Consider the following 19,971-nt stretch of genomic DNA (forward strand, 5'->3'; position numbering starts at 1 on the left):
CTGAGTGCCGTAAAGCAAGACTACTTTTTCTTCTTTTTCACTTTGACAACACACTTGCTTACACTAGTGTACACACATAGCTCATATAAGCATACTCGCACAAACAAAGAAACAAATAAGACTAAGGTGGTGGGGGTGGGAGGTCTTTAAATCTGACTGCAAGACATTATGCACTTTACACAAAGGGCTTGTCTAATCCTACCTGCTCTGCTTTCCAGAGCCCACTGCTGGTCTATTCTAGTCCGGCTCACTAGCTCAGCAGTGAGGGTCCATTGATGACGACACTCAATTACCATAGTAACTCAGACAGTAGGTCAGAGCACCTCCCCTCTGCCCACCCTGCACGGCCAAGCTTGACCCTCAGCGAACATGTAAAACCTTTCACAGAATTAAGGATGTTCTTGTACAACATGGAATTCCAGAAATCACTGATGTGAGTCTATTTCTTTAGATATTGCTCAATGATTTAAAACCTGATATTCCGATGACGAATGTGGATACTAATGGAAAGCTACTTTCACAATTTAGCAATGATGATAAAAACAACTTTCTGATGTCTTCAGTCCAGTGATCAATTATTTTATGAATTAGTACAACAGGGGACCCCCCAGAGCTGGGGAACTCCCAATCAAAATGTTTTGACTGCAAAGGTATCCAAACATTCTAAAAAGTCAAATTAATTTTCACAGATTTAATTTCCCATTTTTCGTAAACAGTGATATATTCCCCCAAATGTCCTGCTATGAAGTAACACAAGCAATAAACATTATGAGAACAGTTTGTATGTGGCCAATGATTTTGGAGCCAAGGGTCTTCTATAGAGTTAGAAAAGTTGCTGCTAATGTAAAGCAGGTGTTTGGAGAATGTGAACCATTTTTCTGTGATTAGGCTATTGGTGCACAAATACAAACATCACCTTTAGTATAAAAAATGAGCTTTTTACATAAACTCAGTGAGCCACAGCTCATGTTTGGGTATGGCACAAATTGCAGCTGACCATTGACCATAGTCATAGCTGGGACAGCCATAAAAAGAGCACAGTGGGCGCTTCATGAAGAGAGCTGGTTAAAAAGTTAAGAAGAACAGCTAAATGCATCTCCTTCTACCTGCAATTCAGCAGATAAGAGAGAAAATACGGCGCAGCATTATAAAAACACGATGGCTTGGAGAAGGGATTGGTGTATATTTGGGGTGGTGGGTGAAATGGGTTGAGGGGCCATGTTGTGAGGAACTAAACAGTTGGAATTACGGTCAGCGACCAGTCATTGAGTAAACATACAAAGAGCGTCAGAAAAGCTCTGTGGCAGACAATAAAAAAGAAAAAAAACCGGCAGCTTCAGGCCCTGAGAAAAGTGAGCCATTCTACTTACAAAGAGCCGCTTAGGGGAGGATTGAGGGAAGAAAAAAGAGGGCTAAAACACTTGTGGGCTCAGAGAACTCTATGAGGGGAGTGAAAATGGAATAAGCCAGCAAGCACTTGAGGGTCCTGCCGAGCACCTGAATGGGATAGAGGGGTGGAACACTGGAGGGGGGTCTGGGGAAGGTGAATGGCCTTCTTTTTGGGTCCAATTTGTCTCTTTTCACCCTGCTCACCCTGCTCAGGCTCTGACAGATGTACAAAGAGGGAGCGGCGCTGGGCCACTCATCCACATACACACATGAGCAGCTGTCACTTTTGTCAGACAAGTTAATCAAACAAATGCCACCGTACCTCCCTTTATAACAAAGCAGAAGGAAAGGGGGCTGTGAAAGAGTGATAGAGACCTGAGAGATGACATGCGTGTCCTCAATCAATTGACCCTGTTGGTCATCATCAATAAACCAGCAGGACCCGACAAAAGAGAAGTCTCCATTAAACTTGTATTTCCCTCCTCTCGGGATGATCGTGGCTTTAGCATCCTTAGCCGTTTCCTCCCAACACCATGGAGCTGGGTATGCTCACAGAGGATTTAGGCCAAAAAGAAACCAAGCAGGGAAACAAAATGCTCTCTCTCCCAGTAATTATTGAGAACTCTAAGCTGCTTACAGACTTCATTAAACAGAAGTGAAACCTTTCAGAGCATGTTATGAAAAAACACAGTCAGTGTAACATATTCTGCCTGGCTGTCCTTCGTTCTTCGTAACAACAACAACAACAACAACAACAATAATAATAATAATAATAATAATTATTATTATTATTATAATGATGATAACAAGAATAACAACATTATTAATAACAATAATAATAATATCATTATTATGATTAAGGTTAATATTACTGATATGACTGTAACCATGACTCCCTGTTTGCTTGTGTAATCCTTTTAGTGTCATTTAAACAACAGATTACTCGGTAGCATAAAAAACAACGAGAGGATCAGTGCAGCATCGCAGTCATGTTGTTGTGGACGGGGTGAGGACAACTGATCTTTCTCTATGAGAAGTAAAAAAGTGGATTTGAAAGACGCAATTCTAAAAACGTTAGCTCTGTTGACATGCAGTGCCCATTATTGTGGGGTGTTCTCCTTACAACATAAAGAGCTTTGAGGTGTTTGTGATTTGACGCTATATAAATAAAACTGAATTATATTTGCTGAGATCAGAATAAATAATAGATAAACACTTTCAGTTTTTTCACCACAGTACTTCAAATAAAACTTTCAGCCAGTCAGATAAGGACAGCAGTTAAGACTGCATGGTGTTGATTAAATTGTTCACTTAGCCTGGCAGCTCATGACCAGAGATGGCAAAGTGGTGACAGCCAATTGGTATGACGGTATTCTCTGTCACTGCTAACCCCCCCCCTCCACACACACACACTGCACTCCGCACACACAACACTAACACAAACCCACCCGCTGTGACCAAAGTACAGCAGTGCAGACAGCACCGATCTTAAATCCCACAATCTACAGCTCAGTTTGACCCGTGCCCTCACTCCACTTTACTTCAGCCCTCCGGCAGTTGGTAAACAGAGACGGCAGAAGCAGCAGCGATTAAAAAGCTCTTTATCTTTGGTCGTAGAGGAGTGCAATTTCACCATACTTGTGAATCTGACAACTACCCAAGGTCAGCGGAAATGCTTCAAATCAATCAATGAGCCGTGCTCCTAATCCCCTGTGAGCAAAGGCAGATTAAGTGTATAATTGACCCATGTAATCCCAGTATCTGCAACTCCAACCTTGGGGTTGGCTAAAGATTCGGTGGCTCAACAACTCTATCTTTATTTTCCTGCTCGCCTCGTGCCTGGACTGGGTACAGGGAGTGTCATAGTCCACAAAGCTGTGGGGTATCATTGCAGGACTGGATTTGTCTCAAGCTAAAGACATGTTTTTTTTTAATCAATGATCCCCAGGCGGCGCTAAACTAAGTCCTACTCCAGTATTATTTCAGCACATCTGTTTTAATCTATGCCTCTTCAGCCAGTCTTTCAAGAACCAGGGAGGGTAGAAAGGTTGCAAGGAGCCAAATTAATTTCTCCCTCATACATATAAATACAATCTCATAATACCTTAAAAAATCCAGCAACTCTAGGAGCCTTTTTATAGTGTGAGTTAGAGACTGCAGAGCTTAAAGCTGAACAAAATACTTTATATTGTATCTGCAGCATGAAGACCTTTGGAAAAATAATTAATCATATTTTGGAAAAGCTGTAAGTTTAGTGCAAAGTAAAGGCACACAACACACCACAACAATGCTTTTCATATTCTCTAAAGTCTGTATGTGAAATGGGTTGTTGCATAAAAGTGTTTGGTTTGTGATATAGCCCACATCTATGGGTCTAATTCCCTTAACATAAAATGACAAAGTTGGCAGTGTATTGCCCAAGGTGACTTATAAAGAACAGGTCATTAGAATGTTAATTATATGTTATTGTGGTAAGGCATTGTAGCACCAGAGAAAACTAAAACCAGAATTAAATGAAATAATTAACAAAAGAGCAAAATGCATTTGGAGAACTTTCAACATGGTAATAAATCTGGGAAATAGGTACTGTCTATAGGTCTAATGCAGGGGTCGGCATGATGACGAGTGCATCTAAAATTTCCTCAGAAGCCAATGTGCCATATGATTGCATTAGCAATAAATGTAATAACGCTCTATATTAACAGTTAAACACTATATAAAACAACTTTATAGGATTATATTTGTTCGCAGATGTTGGCAGCTGTCAGCGAATACTTATCAGCTGTTTGGAAACAAAAAAAAGACTTTATCCATAACAGCAAATGAACTGAACAACAGAAAATACAAATGCTATTTATGGTCTCCTCACAACAATGATAAGAAAAATAAACTGGGCCAATATGGCATGTTTGTTAATACAGAGACACACATGTTAATGTGATCTCTGGTCTCCCACTCAGAGACACAGGTCTCCGAGTGTCCAGCATCCAGAGGGTTACCTGAGGACTCATGTGAGAGAAAACCTGCTCACACAGACATGTAGAGCCAAACACTGTCAATAAGGCCTCTGCAATGTTCTGAAGACCGTTAAACCTGTCAGGTAGTGACGTCCAGCAGGTGAACATGCAGCTCCATGAACACGCACAGCTGTGGATTCCAGCTGCGTCTGTAGTTCTGCAAACTTTGACCCCACAGAGTCGAGCTTTTCAGTTCAATCAGCTGCATTTCGATGTCCTCTGTGTCGAGCCAGTTAATGCGAGACAAATCCAGCTGACAAACCTTTCTGGTTTGATCAGAAAAGAAAACATTGGTCTAAACACCTGAAAGTCCCGAAAACACATTGTGAATTCTGTCTCGAGTCTACGGATGTATCCGTGTTTTTCCGTGGTGCTGAAAAAAATCATCGGCCCGTCCAGCTATGCTTGTGCCATCAGTTAACTCTTCGCGTGCCAGCTGGGGCACGCGTGCCCAAGGTTGCTGACCCCTGGTCTCATGTGTAGGTGGCCCAGTGTATATGTGGAAAATATAGGCCCAAGGATATAATTCTGTGGAACTCCAGAAAATATTTATTTTTAGACGTACAGTCTGTACTTGAATCTGTTCAACCGAATTGGGGTTGCATAACAAAGTAAAGACTAAAGAGAATCCATCCATGTTAATTCAAGATGACAACCCCTACCCCAGCACTCACGTGCACACACAGCAGGCCCTTTGATATGGTGGACTGTAACTCTAGCTGATGGTGGCTCATGTTTCAAAATAGTAGCAAATTTCCTACAACAGTTTTACAACAATTAATGTCAGCGGCTTAAATTTTGGAACCAACCACCTTTTGAAGAACGTGCCAGTGATTTTCCATTTATTTATTTATTTGACACAAGGAACCTTTCTAAGTGTGGCGTATGCACTGCATTATTGCACAAAGCTAACAGAGAGAAAACAGGGTTTTGTTTTGGGGGGTTTTGTTGTTGATTTTTTTAAAGACTGAGTGACAAGAAAAGCACAACAGAGCTGTAGGCAGCAGCTACAGACACCTTCACTGGCCCTTGTAATGCTGCAGGGAGAACTGATACAGACTGACAACAGAGGAGACTGCCTGAGACAAATTCCATTAGAAATGCTCTTGTGGAGGAGAACAGGATGCATGGCAAAGTAACAGATCAAGCTGTAGAAACAAACAGCAAACATCTAGCGCCAGACATCTTTCTGTCAGCCTGTGTGAGGACATACAGACAGAGAGATCACAGAAGAAGGAATAAACCTAAAGGCTTTGATTTAACACAATGCTACAGGCAGGTAGGGCCAACTGTACATATCAGGACACAATAAAGAAATGGGCATGCTTGACTAAGATTCTTGTTCTGTGATCCAGTTTAGAGATAACCCAGCAAGGAGAATTTTCAGGCCCTTGTGCTCTCAGTTTAGATTATGGAAACAGACACTCTCTACTTTTAAGATTAGGTTTTAAACTTTCCTTTTCGAGTGGATCCATCCCTTAGTCATGTTCTTAAACAGCTCTATTAGCTTCCAGTTCACCTATAAGTGATATTGATAATGGAATCAGAAAGGCTGTGTACTTTCTCCTCCGCATTTCTCCATGTACACTTAAAAGCCGCACCTCCAGACATCAAACTGAAGCTTGCAGATGACACCACAGGTGCAGGTGGAGATGAGTCGGCCTATAGGAGCGAGACTGACAGTCTTGTGACCTGATGCAGTGCCAGCAATCTGGAGCTCAATGCTGCCATAACAGAGAGATGATAGTGGACTTCAGGTTGAAACCAGCCTCCCCAGATCCCATCTTCCTGTATGCCTGCCCAGTGGAGACAGTGAAGGCCTTCTTCTTCATGGAATCAGCACCTCCCAGGACCTAAAGTGGGAGCTTAACATCAGCTCTCTCATAAACAAGGCATAGCAGAGAATGTCCTTCCTGCACCAGCTGAAAAAATACAACCTGTCAAAGTCAATGATGGTGCAGTTTTACTCCTCCATCAATTAATCAATCCTCACCTCCTCCATTACCATCTGGTACACAGACTGCAGTGTGTCTAAGAAGGTGATTGGCTACAATCTGCCTTCCCTACAAGACCTGTACAACTGCAGGACACTGAGGCAGGCAAGGAATATTGCTGGGGACCCCTCACACTGGACACAAACTGTTTGTGACACCTCCCCCTGGCTGCGGTCCATCAGAACCAACACCTCACGGCATAAGAATAGTTTCTTTCCCTGGGCTGTCAGACTACAACAACGGCCCCTCAGATCACTGCTCAGTTAACATGTTGCAATAACACACTTATTTACTCTGGCTATAAAAACTTTGCACACTGGATTCAGTGAAAGCATTTTGCACATCATGTCCCAGTTATATTTCGTCAGCTCATAATATCATATATTTCTTATTTTCTATATGTATTTGATATCTGTATCTGTTGTTAGTTAGCATATACAGTGGTCCGTCGTGTGAAAGGTGATAGGTGAAACCCGTGAAGTAGCCAACTTTATTTGTTACAATTATTATAGATGTTTAAAGGCTGTAAAACCCGTCACTACACACTTTATACACTTTTCTCAGACATTTTCACATTTTTCTCTCTTGTTTAAACTCTCAAAGTTCAAACCTTTATAGAAAAATAAGCCCAGTATTATAGAATGAAACCAAAGGCACACGCGGTTGCCTTTGACGGTGCAAAATGATTCGTCGACATTGTTGTTTGTTAGGGAGAAAACGTACAAACATATAGTACAGCACTTCAGAGTCACACTGCTAGCAATTTATGTAAATTTGACAAGCTCAACGCATCCTGTACTGTACAGGAGACACGGCACGAGATTGACTGACAATCTACAGTCTACAGCCAATCAGGACGCAGAACACAATGCGCTGTTAAAAAAATAAATAAACGCTTGGTGTAGATGGACAGCAGGTCAGGGAGCTCTGATTGAATGATGCGTTCTGCCGAGCGCACCACCCTTTGCAGATCTCGTCTGTCCTGCTTGGTGCTGTTCCCAAACCAGGTGCAGATGTTTGCCATCAGGACACTCTCGATGGTGCAGGAGTAAAAGTTCTTGAGCACCTTCAGTGGCAGATGGAAGTCTCTAAGTCTTCTGAGGAAGAAGAGACGCTGACGGGCTTTCTTAACCAGGGAGTTGATGTGGCAGGACCATGACAGGTCCTGAGTGATGTGGACACCCAGGTATCGGAAACTGTCCACTCTCTCCACTGGTGTGTTACTGATGACCAGGGGCTCATAATTCCTCGCCTGCTTTGTAGTGAAGTCCACGATCAGCTCCTTAGTCTTGCTGATGTTTAGGAGGAGGTTATTCTCCTGGCACCAGGTCTCCAGGTTCCTAATCTCCTCCAGGTAGGCCGTCTCGATGTTGTCGGAGATCAGGCCCACAACAGCAGTGTCGTCAGCAAACTTGACAATGGAGGTGGTGTCGGATGTGGCTACACAGTCATAAGTGTACAGTGAGTACAGCAGGGGGCTTCAAACACAGCCCTGAGGCACTCCAGTGCTGAGTGAGATGGAGGGGGAGACTTGTTTTCCCACCCTCACTGATTGGGGTCTGTCTGTGAGGAAGTTGAGGATCCACTGACACAGTGATGAGCTGAGTCCTAGATCCGTCAACTTGGTGCTTAGAGGGAATTATTGTGTTGAATGCTGAACTGTAGTCCACGAACAGCATCCTAACATAATGCCCTCTGCCAGTGTCCAGGTGACTCAGGGATGTGTGGAGCAGGTGAGATATGGCATCGTCTGTGGAACGATTAGTCCGGTAAGCAAACTGAAGTGAGTCGATGGTAGCAGGAAGTGAAGAAGTGATGTGATCTCTCATCAGCCTTTCAAAACACTTCATCACAATTGAAGTCAGTGTTACTGGACGGTAGTCATTGTGGCAAGCGGGCTGTTGTTTCTTTGGAACAGGAACAATAATGGACTGTTTGAAGCACGTGGGAACCACAGCTTGGGCCAGGGAGAGGTTGAAGATCTCCGTGAACACCGGTGCTAGTTGATCAGCGCCGGCTCTAAGGACCCGGCCAGGGATTGCATCTGGTCCTGCTGCCTTCCTGGTGTTCACCCTCCTGAAGGTGTTCCTCACGGCATGCTCTGTGATGACGAATGCATTTTCTTCACTGGTGCACTCCGAGCGCGCGCAGCCATTTGTTGTTTTAATTGCTGCGGCGTCGCAGCGAGCGTAAAACGTGTTCAGCTCATCAGCCAGTGAAGTGTCGGCATTCATCATTGAAGAAGCTGGTCGTTTATAGTCTGTTATAGTCCGCAGTCCTTTCCACAGGCTCCTAGAGTCGCACTGTCGTAGCTGTGACTCTAGTTTTTCCCCGTAGCTCCGCTTTGCCTTTCGGACCGCGCTGCGCACGTTGTAGGACGCAGCCTTGTATAGGTCCATATTACCGGAGACAAGCCCTTCATTGTAGGCAGCGGTGCGTGATCTCAGAGCGTTGCAGATGTTTTTATGCACCCACGGCTTCTGGTTAGGAAACGTTCGGATGATAGTTCTTTCTGCTGTGTCGTTCGCTAGTTTCCCGATAAATCCCACAACCGCTTCCGTAAACATGTTGATGTCATCAGAGCTGCGCCGAAACATGTCCCAGTCTGCGTCATCCAGTGCGTCCTGCAGCGCGGCCACTGATTGGTCCGTCCAGCGAGCGACCTCACTCCTGATTGGTGGTTGCTGCTTTAGCCTTTGTTTGTAAGCAGGCATGTAAGGTTTGTAAGCAAAAAACATATCAAGGAACCAGGATCAGTATTTAACTAAACTGTCAGCTACCAATAAAACAGATCCACATGACCCCACAACAAAAGACTGCACTCCTGCCCCGTGGCCATTTCACAAATGGTCATATCTCAAATTCAGGACTGCAACAAGTCATTAAGTGAAGTTATTAGTAATTATCAAGTGAACTGTAATAATGTAGACAGTCAAACAATTGATGGAAAGATGTAAAGGACAGTGTGTAAGTCTTTAACTGTGCACATGTATCAAACATCATCCTGTTACTTCATTATCTGTGGTTCCAAACTATAATTGGGCGGTGCTTTGGCCGGGCACAGTGTACAGCGGCAGCCTTTTGGTAGCTTCGTCATCTTCACACAGAGGAATCGTGTTCACAGGAATAGTTCCTTTTAACATTTTCTACCTCTGACAAACAAGAGTATAAAAATCTTTTTGTTTGATGAAGTTGGATAAAGTGAAAAATCTCAGCATCTCTCTCGACTTAACTTTTTTTTACGTCGGTCCTCCTTAATTTTTCTAACAGGATGTAAATTTTTCTCTATTAATGCACGGTCTTTCCTTCACAATACAAAGCACCCAGAGACAATTATTATTGTGATATGACACTTATATAAATAAAGTTATATTCCACTGGATTGAAATATTTGTGACATAGACAAAACCCAAAAGTTTGTTTTTAAATGAAATTCTATCAGTAGGTTAGGCAATATGAGTGACTGTGCAGTGTACCTATACAATTTATGACCAATGTTGGGCAAGTTACTTTGTAAAAGTAACTAATTATAGCTACTAGTTACTTCTTCAAAAAAGTAACTCCGTTAGTAACTGAGTTACAAGATTCTAAAAGTAATTAATTATAGCTACTAGTTACTTCTTCAAAAAAGTAACTCAGTTAGTAACTGAGTTACAAGATTCTAAAAGTAATTTGCGTTACTTTAAAAAAATGTTTAACCCTCTGGGGTCTAGGGTATAATTGGCCATTTTTTAACTACTTTTGATATTTCCTCCACAGTTTACCTTTAAAAACTGTTTACTTTGCCTTGTTTGGTCTCATTCTTTTCAGCACAACCTCACGTGTCTGAATTTACAGTTATATTTTCATTTTGACTACTGTATTAACGCAATTGATCTAAAACAGACAAAAAACATAAAATCTGAGTAGAAAAAGTTATATATAACTTTAAATGCAAATATAAATTGTCAATTTTAAAATCATATGCACCAGTTTTGCAAACAACAAGTTATTTGCACCCATTTACCTTTTATCCTTTTTTTTATTCAAACGACAATTTATTTGAAGTATCTTCGAATTTTTGAAGGCGATGCATGTTTGTTTTTATATTATATTTTTCACTGTACATTCTTGTAAATACATGTTACTTCTTTCTCTTTGTGTTTTATAAAAAACTTTGACTTGGAAAGCAGCCGTATGTCTCTTTTACTCACCAAATGAATGTTTTTCCCTTTTTCCTGGTGTTATTATCTCATACAGTAAAACTATGAACACTGAGAAAACCTGTTTTTTCTTTATTGACTAATATATATAACACCTGACTACTATATTTAGAGAGTTTAAGAATATGTGTAAATATATGTTTTATTAGAAGCAGATATCGCAGTATCGCAATACATTTAAACTCAACAGAAATTTGTAGTTGCCCAGATGGAAATCTTTTCTATTGTGGTCTAATGGAACAAAGACTGAACTATTTGGTCACAGTGACTGGAAGTGTATGTTTAATAAGAAAGGAAGCCAGGCCATTAAATTAAACTCTGCCAAGAAAAGTCATCAAATATGACACCTAAAGTGCTATGAAACTTTTTGGGATAGTTTTCAAATCATCAAACAAATTGTGACACTAAACAAAGAAGTTTATTAAGGGGAAAAGCTCTTCAAATCTAACTGTGATTAGCCACATTTTTCAGAAAGCTTCAAACACGAGTGAAACATCCCAGCAGTTAAACAAGTTGAGAGCAAAAGAAGAATTGACAGCTGTGAAAAACTATTTAGAGCAAATTAACAATGGGGAAATACAGAAAAAAATCCAGACCTCACACAGTGATGCAAATGACCCATCAGTTAATCCATGTCCTGTTTCTCATTAGATTTGGTCTCATTGGAAGGACGGCTGTCCAGAAGCCAATCTTAAGGAACAGAATCATCAGAAAAGGCTGAAGCATGCCAGACTACACAAGAACTGGACTTGAAATCAGCAACAAGTCTGAAGGGGTTAACAATTCAATTCAATTTTATATATATATAGCGCCAAATCACAACAACAGTCCCTATAAAGGTGCTTTATATTGTAAGGTAAATACCCCAAAAGAATACAGAATTACTCCAGCAATCAGATGACCCTCTATGAACAAGCACTTTGGCGATAGTGGGAAGGAAAAACTCCCTTTTAACAGGAAGAAACCTTACAAAGCTCATTGACCAGTTTGGGTGAGGGGAGGGAGACAGGACAAAGTTGTCTCTTTCTCTATGTTAGCCCTGGGACAGCCTGGTGACCTGTCTAATATTATGGCCTGTTTATGGTAGTTGGGATAGGCTTGAGCTCCTCAGCAACCTTGAATTGAATAAGTGGAAGAGAATGGATGGATAGCAGCAACTTCATTTTTCAGAATAACAATGACCCCAATCAAAATATCAATGCAGTGAAAGCATACCTGGATAGAAAAACACATAATGGAACATTATCTGTCATAGATTCACCTCCTAAGAGCTTGGACCAAATCATTACTGAAGCCGTGTGTGATCATCTTGATGACAAACATAACAGAGGGCAGCCAACATCTAAGAGCAACTTTGAAATGTCCTTCACGAAGCATGAAGAACCTTTCTTGAGGAGTAGTTACAGAAATTACAAGTGGGCTTGGACAGAGTTCAGATGGTGTTGAAGAGTAAACTTGGTCATACCAAAGATCGACTTTCAAACAGAATACAAACTCTGCCTTTACAGTGTTTTATAAACTGTATTTCCACGTATGTTTGAACATTTCAGTAAATCACTGTACCTATATTTCATTTTTCTATCAAAATACAAATAGAGGTTAGATGGCTCAAGACTCTTGAACACTACTGTAAATTTTTAAGGTTTGTCTTAATGCACTTTAATTTAACTGTAATGCATGAAAGTTAACCAGAGGTTTTTAAACTAGTACTGTCGGCTGCCAGTGCTACCCCTCGGCTTGCCATAGAAACACCTATGGCATCAATTCAAAAACCTACTTCCCCTCATTCTCAAATTAGCGCATTCACAAGATTTTCAGAAAACTTTGGCTCTCATGAATCTCATTGACCTTTGACCTTACGGTCAATGAGACCTTCCGAGATTTTTAATAGATGCACTGAGGTATCAATTTCAAACTCCTACATTGCCTCATCCCTGAGTTATCACATTCACAAACCTGGGTGTCAACGTCAATGTCTTGCATTTGGCTTCTCTCCTCTCCTGTGAGGCAGTAATTGAAATATACGTCAATGCACTCTAAGCTATGGAGTAGAGTGTTGACTATGGGAATTTGTATCACCTGTTAACAAAAGCCCTGAGCTCTGTGTACTCTTCAGAGTTTACAAAACATTAGTAACTGACAGTTTTGCTTGTTTGCTTTTTTTTTTTTGTCTTTTTATTTAAAAAAAAACCTGTGTACTGTTTTAATAAGACACTCTGACCTTTCCACTTTCTTACAGTCTCTGAATGTCCCTCTGCGCATTGCTGAGTTTGTGAGCTTCATATTGAAATATCAGCTGCTGTATGTTTTCCTCCCAACATCTGGACATTTTGGGTTCCAGCAGCATTCCTGTTCTATCCTTGGCCTCCAAATCTCTATAATAACTCTGTGTACTTCTTGCGAAGAGGCCTTAGTCATGTCAGGCTTTGTGCCTGTTACATGATCTTTACATGGCACTTTTTGTAAATATATCAACTCACTCATTGTGTATATCACATGCAGAAAGAGCGAACTTTTTTTTTGTACACTTTTGTGCAGGCCTTGGATCCTCCTGGAGTTATCTGCTTGCAGTTGTTAGCATTTGTTCTTGTCCAGCAGTAACAAATAACAAACAGCCAATCTCGTTGCCTACGTTTGTTATTTGGAATCTCTGTTACACTGAATGTAAGAACTGCAGTAGCTTAAAGTGCTGTGTGTTTGGTTTGTTTAACTCACCTCCAACTATACATTAATTTAAAAAAAACCCTTTAAAAAAAAAAACAAGCAAACCTTAATACTTGCGAACATTTACTGTTCTCTTTTCACTTGCAATGATGTGAAACTAAATATTTACCTGACAGCTGCACATTAAGCGCAAATAAAGTAAATGAAACTTTGGTGTTACTCTTTGATTTGGAGAAAAGAGGCAATGCTGTAGCTTACTTACATCAAATATTCGCTCTACATACACCTCCTCATTGACCTTCTCCCGCAGCATGTCCTGGGAATGACGGACAAATGTCACATAACTGTCAGCTACATCCATCCCTGGCTTCTGTAAATAACCCGGAAAAAGGAGAAAAAGACATCAAATAAAAATCGTCTTTGCTTAGAAAAACAGTAAAAATGACAAAGTGTATTTTGGAAGGTACATGATTTACTCCTCATGGTGACACTTTATAATGACTATACACTTAAAAGCTTTAGTAAAGCATTAATGAATACTTAACTCGCTGGTATGTAATTTATAAACATGGACAATTAATGGAGTAATACGCTCATACATGTTTAATAATAGCATTTTTATGAAATTTTATGTCATCTACAAAAAAGTTATTAAACAGCTGTTCATAGTTCACGGTATCATTTAGCAACTGATGAAAGAAGAACTTAGATGAAAATGTATGCATATATGAAACTAGTTGGTTGAGTGTGTACTTATTTTATTAGCTGTTAGCTTTAGTACTTTGTGTGATCTCAAATTAATTGAGGTCACACAACAAGGTTTGCCTTACAAAGCATTCACAAATGAAAGTGAAAGGTCAGCCGGATCTCAAGTCTCAGTTATCTTCACAACAGAGAAAGGAAACAGACAAAGCTCATAGTGATACAGAAAATACAAATATTTATTGCATGATGCAAAAATACCTCACTTAAAAGCAGAATATCGAAATGGATGTTGGACCGTAATGTGAGTGTGTTTAGGTGTGTTTAAGATAGAAAGAGAAACAATATTATCTTAACCTCTTAAGCCCCAGGGGGGTTTCTGAGCTTCCTGCTCGAAAATGTAATGCCCAAATTTTATTGATTATTTCTCTGCAATTACAAACTCTGTCCTTACAATCTTGGTATCAAAATAAAGCTAACACTTGGGAAATTTCATCAGAGGTGTAAATATTGAAGCAGATATTACTGTGTCAAAGTTACTGAGACTGGAACACAGAAAAAGTAAGTAGATTTTATCCTCGCATAATTCTTTTTTTATTTTATTTTAGCATATAACCCTTTTAAAAATATGCCTCAGATCACATTTGGTTCCAGAAATTCAGTAACCAACATATAAACATCATCTGTGCAAAGATTTATGTTTCTAAAGTGAAACAGTGAAAAATTACAGCCCTGTCAATACATGAATATCCAGACGTACAAAAATGTCCAATTTTGGCACACAATTGGACACCATGCCAGTTGATTTTTTTTAGGTATTAAAGAGCAGATTAATAATACATTTTATTAACAGGCCTAAAAATGCTTTTTTTAAAAATAGATTTTTGAAGAATTAACCACACATTTACATGGTAATGGCCCTTTTCTGCAGTGCGCATGAAGCGTTTAATTGGTCTCGGCCCTTTTTAACTCTGTAACTTTGGGGCTGAGGGGCTGTAACTTTGGTTTCTTTTGGTCAATTTGCATGATTGACTTCTCTTTTTAATCGTTTGAGCCAATAGATTCACAGTAATGATGTCACGTTCACGTCACTTCAACCAATCAGACGTTGTAATGCCAAAACCCACGTTTTTACCAAATTTACTGCATGTGGCGTCTGTCCAGTCACGTAGGTGGGTCTAAAATGGAGGTTGTTGACAGAAAACAGCTCTGATGTGGCTAGGTAGGCATGGTAACTACTGGTAATCACGTGGCTACCAGCTACCGGCGAAAATAATGGAGGAACTCGGGACGGTAAGCCAATTTCTGTCCTAGCGCATTTGCGCCGCTGTTTGTTTTTGTGGTCTTCTTTTGCAGCTCATTCAGTGAATTTTGGTATGATCATGGTGAAACTTGGTGTGTGGAGTCAGTGATAGCCCTGGAAGCTAACCAGCCTATCTTTAGCCGGTTACATGAAGTCTGAAGAATTTCTAGTTGGGTTTTGTTTGTTTAGCGGACTTCTGTGCATTTACATAACTGCTCGTTTAATCACAGCTTGTTTTTAGTGTGTTTGGTAGTTGTAGAAATGGTTTATATGACATTTTAGCTGAGATTCTGAGGTTTCTGTGGATTCCACACATGTCTATATTTATTAAATATAATAAATACTAATAAAAAGCATGTAAACATAAGTTTAACTAATATGTGGATAAATGGTGTAGAGGCAGGACTTTGTCCTTTAGAGTGTGTTTGTTAGATCCACTGAGCAACCACTCATTGGCTGGTCTGACCTTCCCCCAACCTGTGTGCGCTGCTTGGACACCTGTGTGTGCTTTCGTGTACCAGTCAGATACGCCAGAGACAGAGACGGTGAAAGATCCATTACCCGTGCGGTGAAGAAGCTAACTGGAAAGTAAAAGTCCTTCTTCGCTGAAAATAATGAGAGTGATAGTGTGTTCCGAAGGCCGTGAGCCAACGTGAGCACTGTGAAGCCCTGTGTAGCATTTGTTGCTTTACATGGTCAGGTTTCTTTTCTTTGCTTACTTCGATTGGATTGGTTTTGAGGACCTGAGAAGAATCGAGGATCCCTTTTCCAGTACTGGATGGCGAGCCCAGCCCAAAGAGCCGGATGAACTGGTAGATTGTAACCCGACTGGTTACAAACACACTGAGTGACTACTGAACATTGAGAGACTGCAACTGACTTTTAAAAAAGGACACAAAAGACAATATATCCTTGGGTCGACTATTTGTGGGGTGTCACGGCCTGGGGGATCAGCAAGGGGCTGATCATTATGCTCCTATCTCTCGGTCTCTCTTTCTCTCTCTTTGTTTCTCTCTCTCTCTCCTGTTTTGCTGGGGTGGAACTCATGGTGTGTTCACGCTCTCGGCCCACGCCTCCCTGCATTGGAAACACCTGGACCTCATCAAGACCAGCTGGTTCTTAAGAGGTAAGAGGTCTGTTGTTCAGCGGTGGATCGTTGTTAAACTCTTGTCAGGTTTCTCGTGCCTACGCGCTAGATATTAACGTGTGTATCTTTGTACCTAGATTTCCTGGACCCATCCCTGTGTTTCCTCGAGCGGTGTGTGGAAGGAGCGACCGGTCACTAGTGGAGAGAGAGGTCGGAGTGGAGCGTGTGTGTGATTCCCCTTTTCCCCGGATCCCTGGAGCCCTGCCCCCTCACGTCTTGTACAGTATATACCACTACCCCAGCCTGTAAATACACTTGGTGAAGAAACTGTAAATAAACTTTTATTGTTAACTTGCAAATCAGGAGTCCTGCGTGTGGATCCCCAATGGCAACCTGTGACATGGGGTTTATTTTATTCAATTTTGTTTCCATGAAGCGCACTCTACTTTTGTTAAATGCGCACAACCTGCTAAACTTTGATAACTGTTAATAAATGCAATTTTGTTTGTTTTTTTTACACCTACTGTGTACAAGTCCTCTGTTGTCAGACACCCTTGGCTCCTACGAATCTAGAATTGCACCACCAGTGCTACATAGGGTCGATCGTGGCTCAAGAGTTGGGAGTTCGCCTTGTAATCAGAAGGTTGCCGGTTCGAGCTCCGGCTTGGACAGTCTTGGTCGTTGTGTCCTTGGGCAAGACACTTCACCCGTTGCCTACTGGTGGTGGTCAGAGGGCCCGGTGGCGCCAGTGTCCGGCAGCCTCGCCTCTGTCAGTGCGCCCCAGGGTGGCTGTGGCTACAATGTAGCTGCCATCACCAGTGTCTGAATGTGTGTGTGAATGAGTGGATGACTGGATATGTAAAGCGCTTTGGGATCCTTAGGGACTAGAAAAGCGCTATATAAATACAGGCCATTTACATAGAATAAAAAGTGGCGAGCCAGCCAGGAGCCTAGAGTGTTGTGTGACAACATTGGAATCCTTTTTGCCCTTTGATCAGACGCTCACATACTGTGAAAATGGATTTTGTCAACGAGTATGCCATTAAAGTACCAAATGCCATAATTTTTAGCGGTGTTGCAGATAGAGAGATAGACAAAGAGGTATTTGAGTTTCTAGAGCAACATGGTACTATTCGTAGAGTACTCGCTGTCGATGATGACTGATTGTAGAGTTTGAGTCCAGTGCAGCTGTTGAAATATTAGCACCTAAGCTGCCTTACCTCTTACAGTCCACTGAGAATCCAAATGTCAGTTACTGCATTCGAGCCTTAACTGACGTCTATACCAAGACCGTAGGGGGCAGTGTTACTGAAGCTTATATTAGCAACCTGAAAGGTTTAGCCAAGTTAACTGGGAAGGATTTCGAGGAAGTGTTGCGGGAGGCCATGTCCACAATAGGGAAGACCATCAAAGCTGCTGAGACAGCTGAAATAAACCCTGAAAATGACACTGCTGATCAGACTTGCCCTGTGGTAGGATCCACACAACTTGGAATCTCACCTTCAGTTTTAACTGAACTGGCTCACCCTCCTGAACCCATTCAGGGCACATTCCAACGCCCCATAAGACCAAACTTGACACCTCAAATATTGAGTCCAAGTGTTGAGTGTTGAAAAGGCATCACATGCTCACTCTATATTAAGACTCAGAGCTTTATCTGGCAAGATGCCCAGAACTTACAGTGAAGCTGACTATGAAACATGGCGTTCTCATGTTCTAAGGGTTGGCTCCCGACAGCCCTAAACAAAAAAGCACAACAAACCCGAGCACCAGACCAGGGCGGGCGGAGGGGGTCCAGGAAGGAGGGTCCAAAACAAAAAAAACAAGGAGCACAAGAGTCCAGATTAAACCAAAAACAGGACAACACAAAACAAGACTAGTCATGAGGCCACAGTAAAGTCTGGGGGTCGACCCGGAGGTCGACAACACAAGAGCCAAGACAGATCAGGGGGCCGAGCGTGCACACGGCAATGGCGGCGACGGGCAAACAGTTCCAGGGGCCGAGCGTGCACACGGCAACGGCGGCGACGGGCAAACAATTCTGGAGGCCGACCACTTGGAAGGCAGTGGCGGCCACTGAGCAGGTCTGGAGGTCGGCCGCGATGCCGGCGGCGACGGGCAAACAATTCTGGAGGCCGACCACTTGGAAGGCAGTGGCGGCCACTGAGCAGGTCTGGAGGTCGGCCGCGATGCCGGCGGCGACGGGCAAACAGTTCTGGAAGGCCATGACGCCACCTTAGAGGCCCGGAAAACGGCCGGCAGAGGCGAGGCGGAACGGGTCGAGCTGGCTCTGACGGTGGCGTGGCAACCGCCAGGACCAGGCGAGGCAGGACCAGGCGAGGCACGACCAGGCGTGGATGAAGACACGGAGGCAGGACCCAGGCGTGGATGAAGACACGGAGGCAGGACCCAGGCGTGGATGAAGACACGGAGGCTGGACCAGGCGTGGATGAAGACAGCGGGACGGCTGCGGAACCTGACGGCAGCGACGCTGCAGGCGGTAGGGCTGCTCAATTAATCGAATTTTAATCACGATTACGATCTGGGCTTTCAACGATCATTAAAAATGACTGAGCCGATTATTAGCCCCTCCCTCATTTATCCGCGACACCTTAAAGGCCGGTCCGTGAAAATATTGTCGGGCATAAACCGGTCCGTGGCACAAAAAAGGGTGGAGACCGCTGATTAAGAGGACCCGAGGGAAGCTCGGAAAGCTAAGCAGAAGTTATTTGGAGAGGAGAGTGACTGCTGTTGGTTGAAAAGAGAGGTAAAAAAACTTCAGTGGTGTTGCACACTATTTTATATTATTTTTTAAAGTCATTGTTAACCCTTTAAAGCCGGTCAGAGCAGCATGCTCTGTTTTGTGTAACTATTTTTAAATTCCTGTAGAACCTGAACCGCGTAAGCTAGCGCAATAATTTGTTTTGCATATGAAACTGGAGGAGTTGTACTTACATCTTATGCCATCAGCTTGTCCTCGGTCACGGTTTCCTTCCACATAAAGCTTTGCAAAAATTGCATAAAAAGCGCTTGCAGGAACAAAAACATAATATTCCAGAAACACGCTTTGCCGATCCGATCAGCTGTTTATAATACTTCCCACAGTGAAACAGAAGTCAGCGCGAACTATCGCATGTCCGCCATTTCCTGGCCGAAACCGGAAGTGACGTCATTTTCACGGAAATGTAGTTTTTTATTTGTAGGCCTTAAAAACCTATACTGGTCATGTTTGACTGTTCTGAATAGTTTCTGGGATGCTTAGAACTCGAATTGCACTGCTGGAAATAGTTTATTTTGATGCACCTGCTGTTTTCTTTGCAAATTTGCATCATAGGATTGTTTTTTTGTTTTTCCTGCAGTATATAAAAATTTGTGTATCTCCAAAATAAAACTATGAAGACACTCAAAATAAATATCCTGTTGTTGTAAACTATTTTTTGCAACTTTTTTGTATTTAAAGTTTTGAGGGATAAACCTCTTAAATTTCTCCAAGTAGAAATATATGTAAAAAAACAAAAACAAAAACGATTTTCAATTTTTTTGTAGTTTATTGCACTTTTTTGCAATTAATGTAGTTACTATGGACTTAATGCATACATATTATTAAAATATG

At 41.9% G+C, this 19,971-nt stretch overlaps 1 protein-coding gene across 1 annotated transcript in view; it reads right to left on the reverse strand.

The window, feature by feature from the left end:
* The window catches only part of LOC102215427 (calcium-dependent secretion activator 1-like), a 212,684-nt gene that overhangs the window by 23,136 nt on the left and 169,577 nt on the right, over positions 1 to 19,971 (reverse strand). Inside the window, exon 18 of the mRNA XM_013915623.1 lies at positions 13,529 to 13,636. Within this exon, the coding sequence (XP_013771077.1) occupies positions 13,529 to 13,636 (108 nt within the window). The remainder of the gene's footprint in view (positions 1 to 13,528; positions 13,637 to 19,971) is intronic.

The sequence above is a fragment of the Pundamilia nyererei genome, unplaced genomic scaffold, assembly GCF_000239375.1.
Source record: "Pundamilia nyererei isolate P.nyererei 1_Seehausen unplaced genomic scaffold, PunNye1.0 scaffold00333, whole genome shotgun sequence".
Taxonomy (NCBI): Eukaryota; Metazoa; Chordata; class Actinopteri; order Cichliformes; family Cichlidae; genus Pundamilia; species Pundamilia nyererei.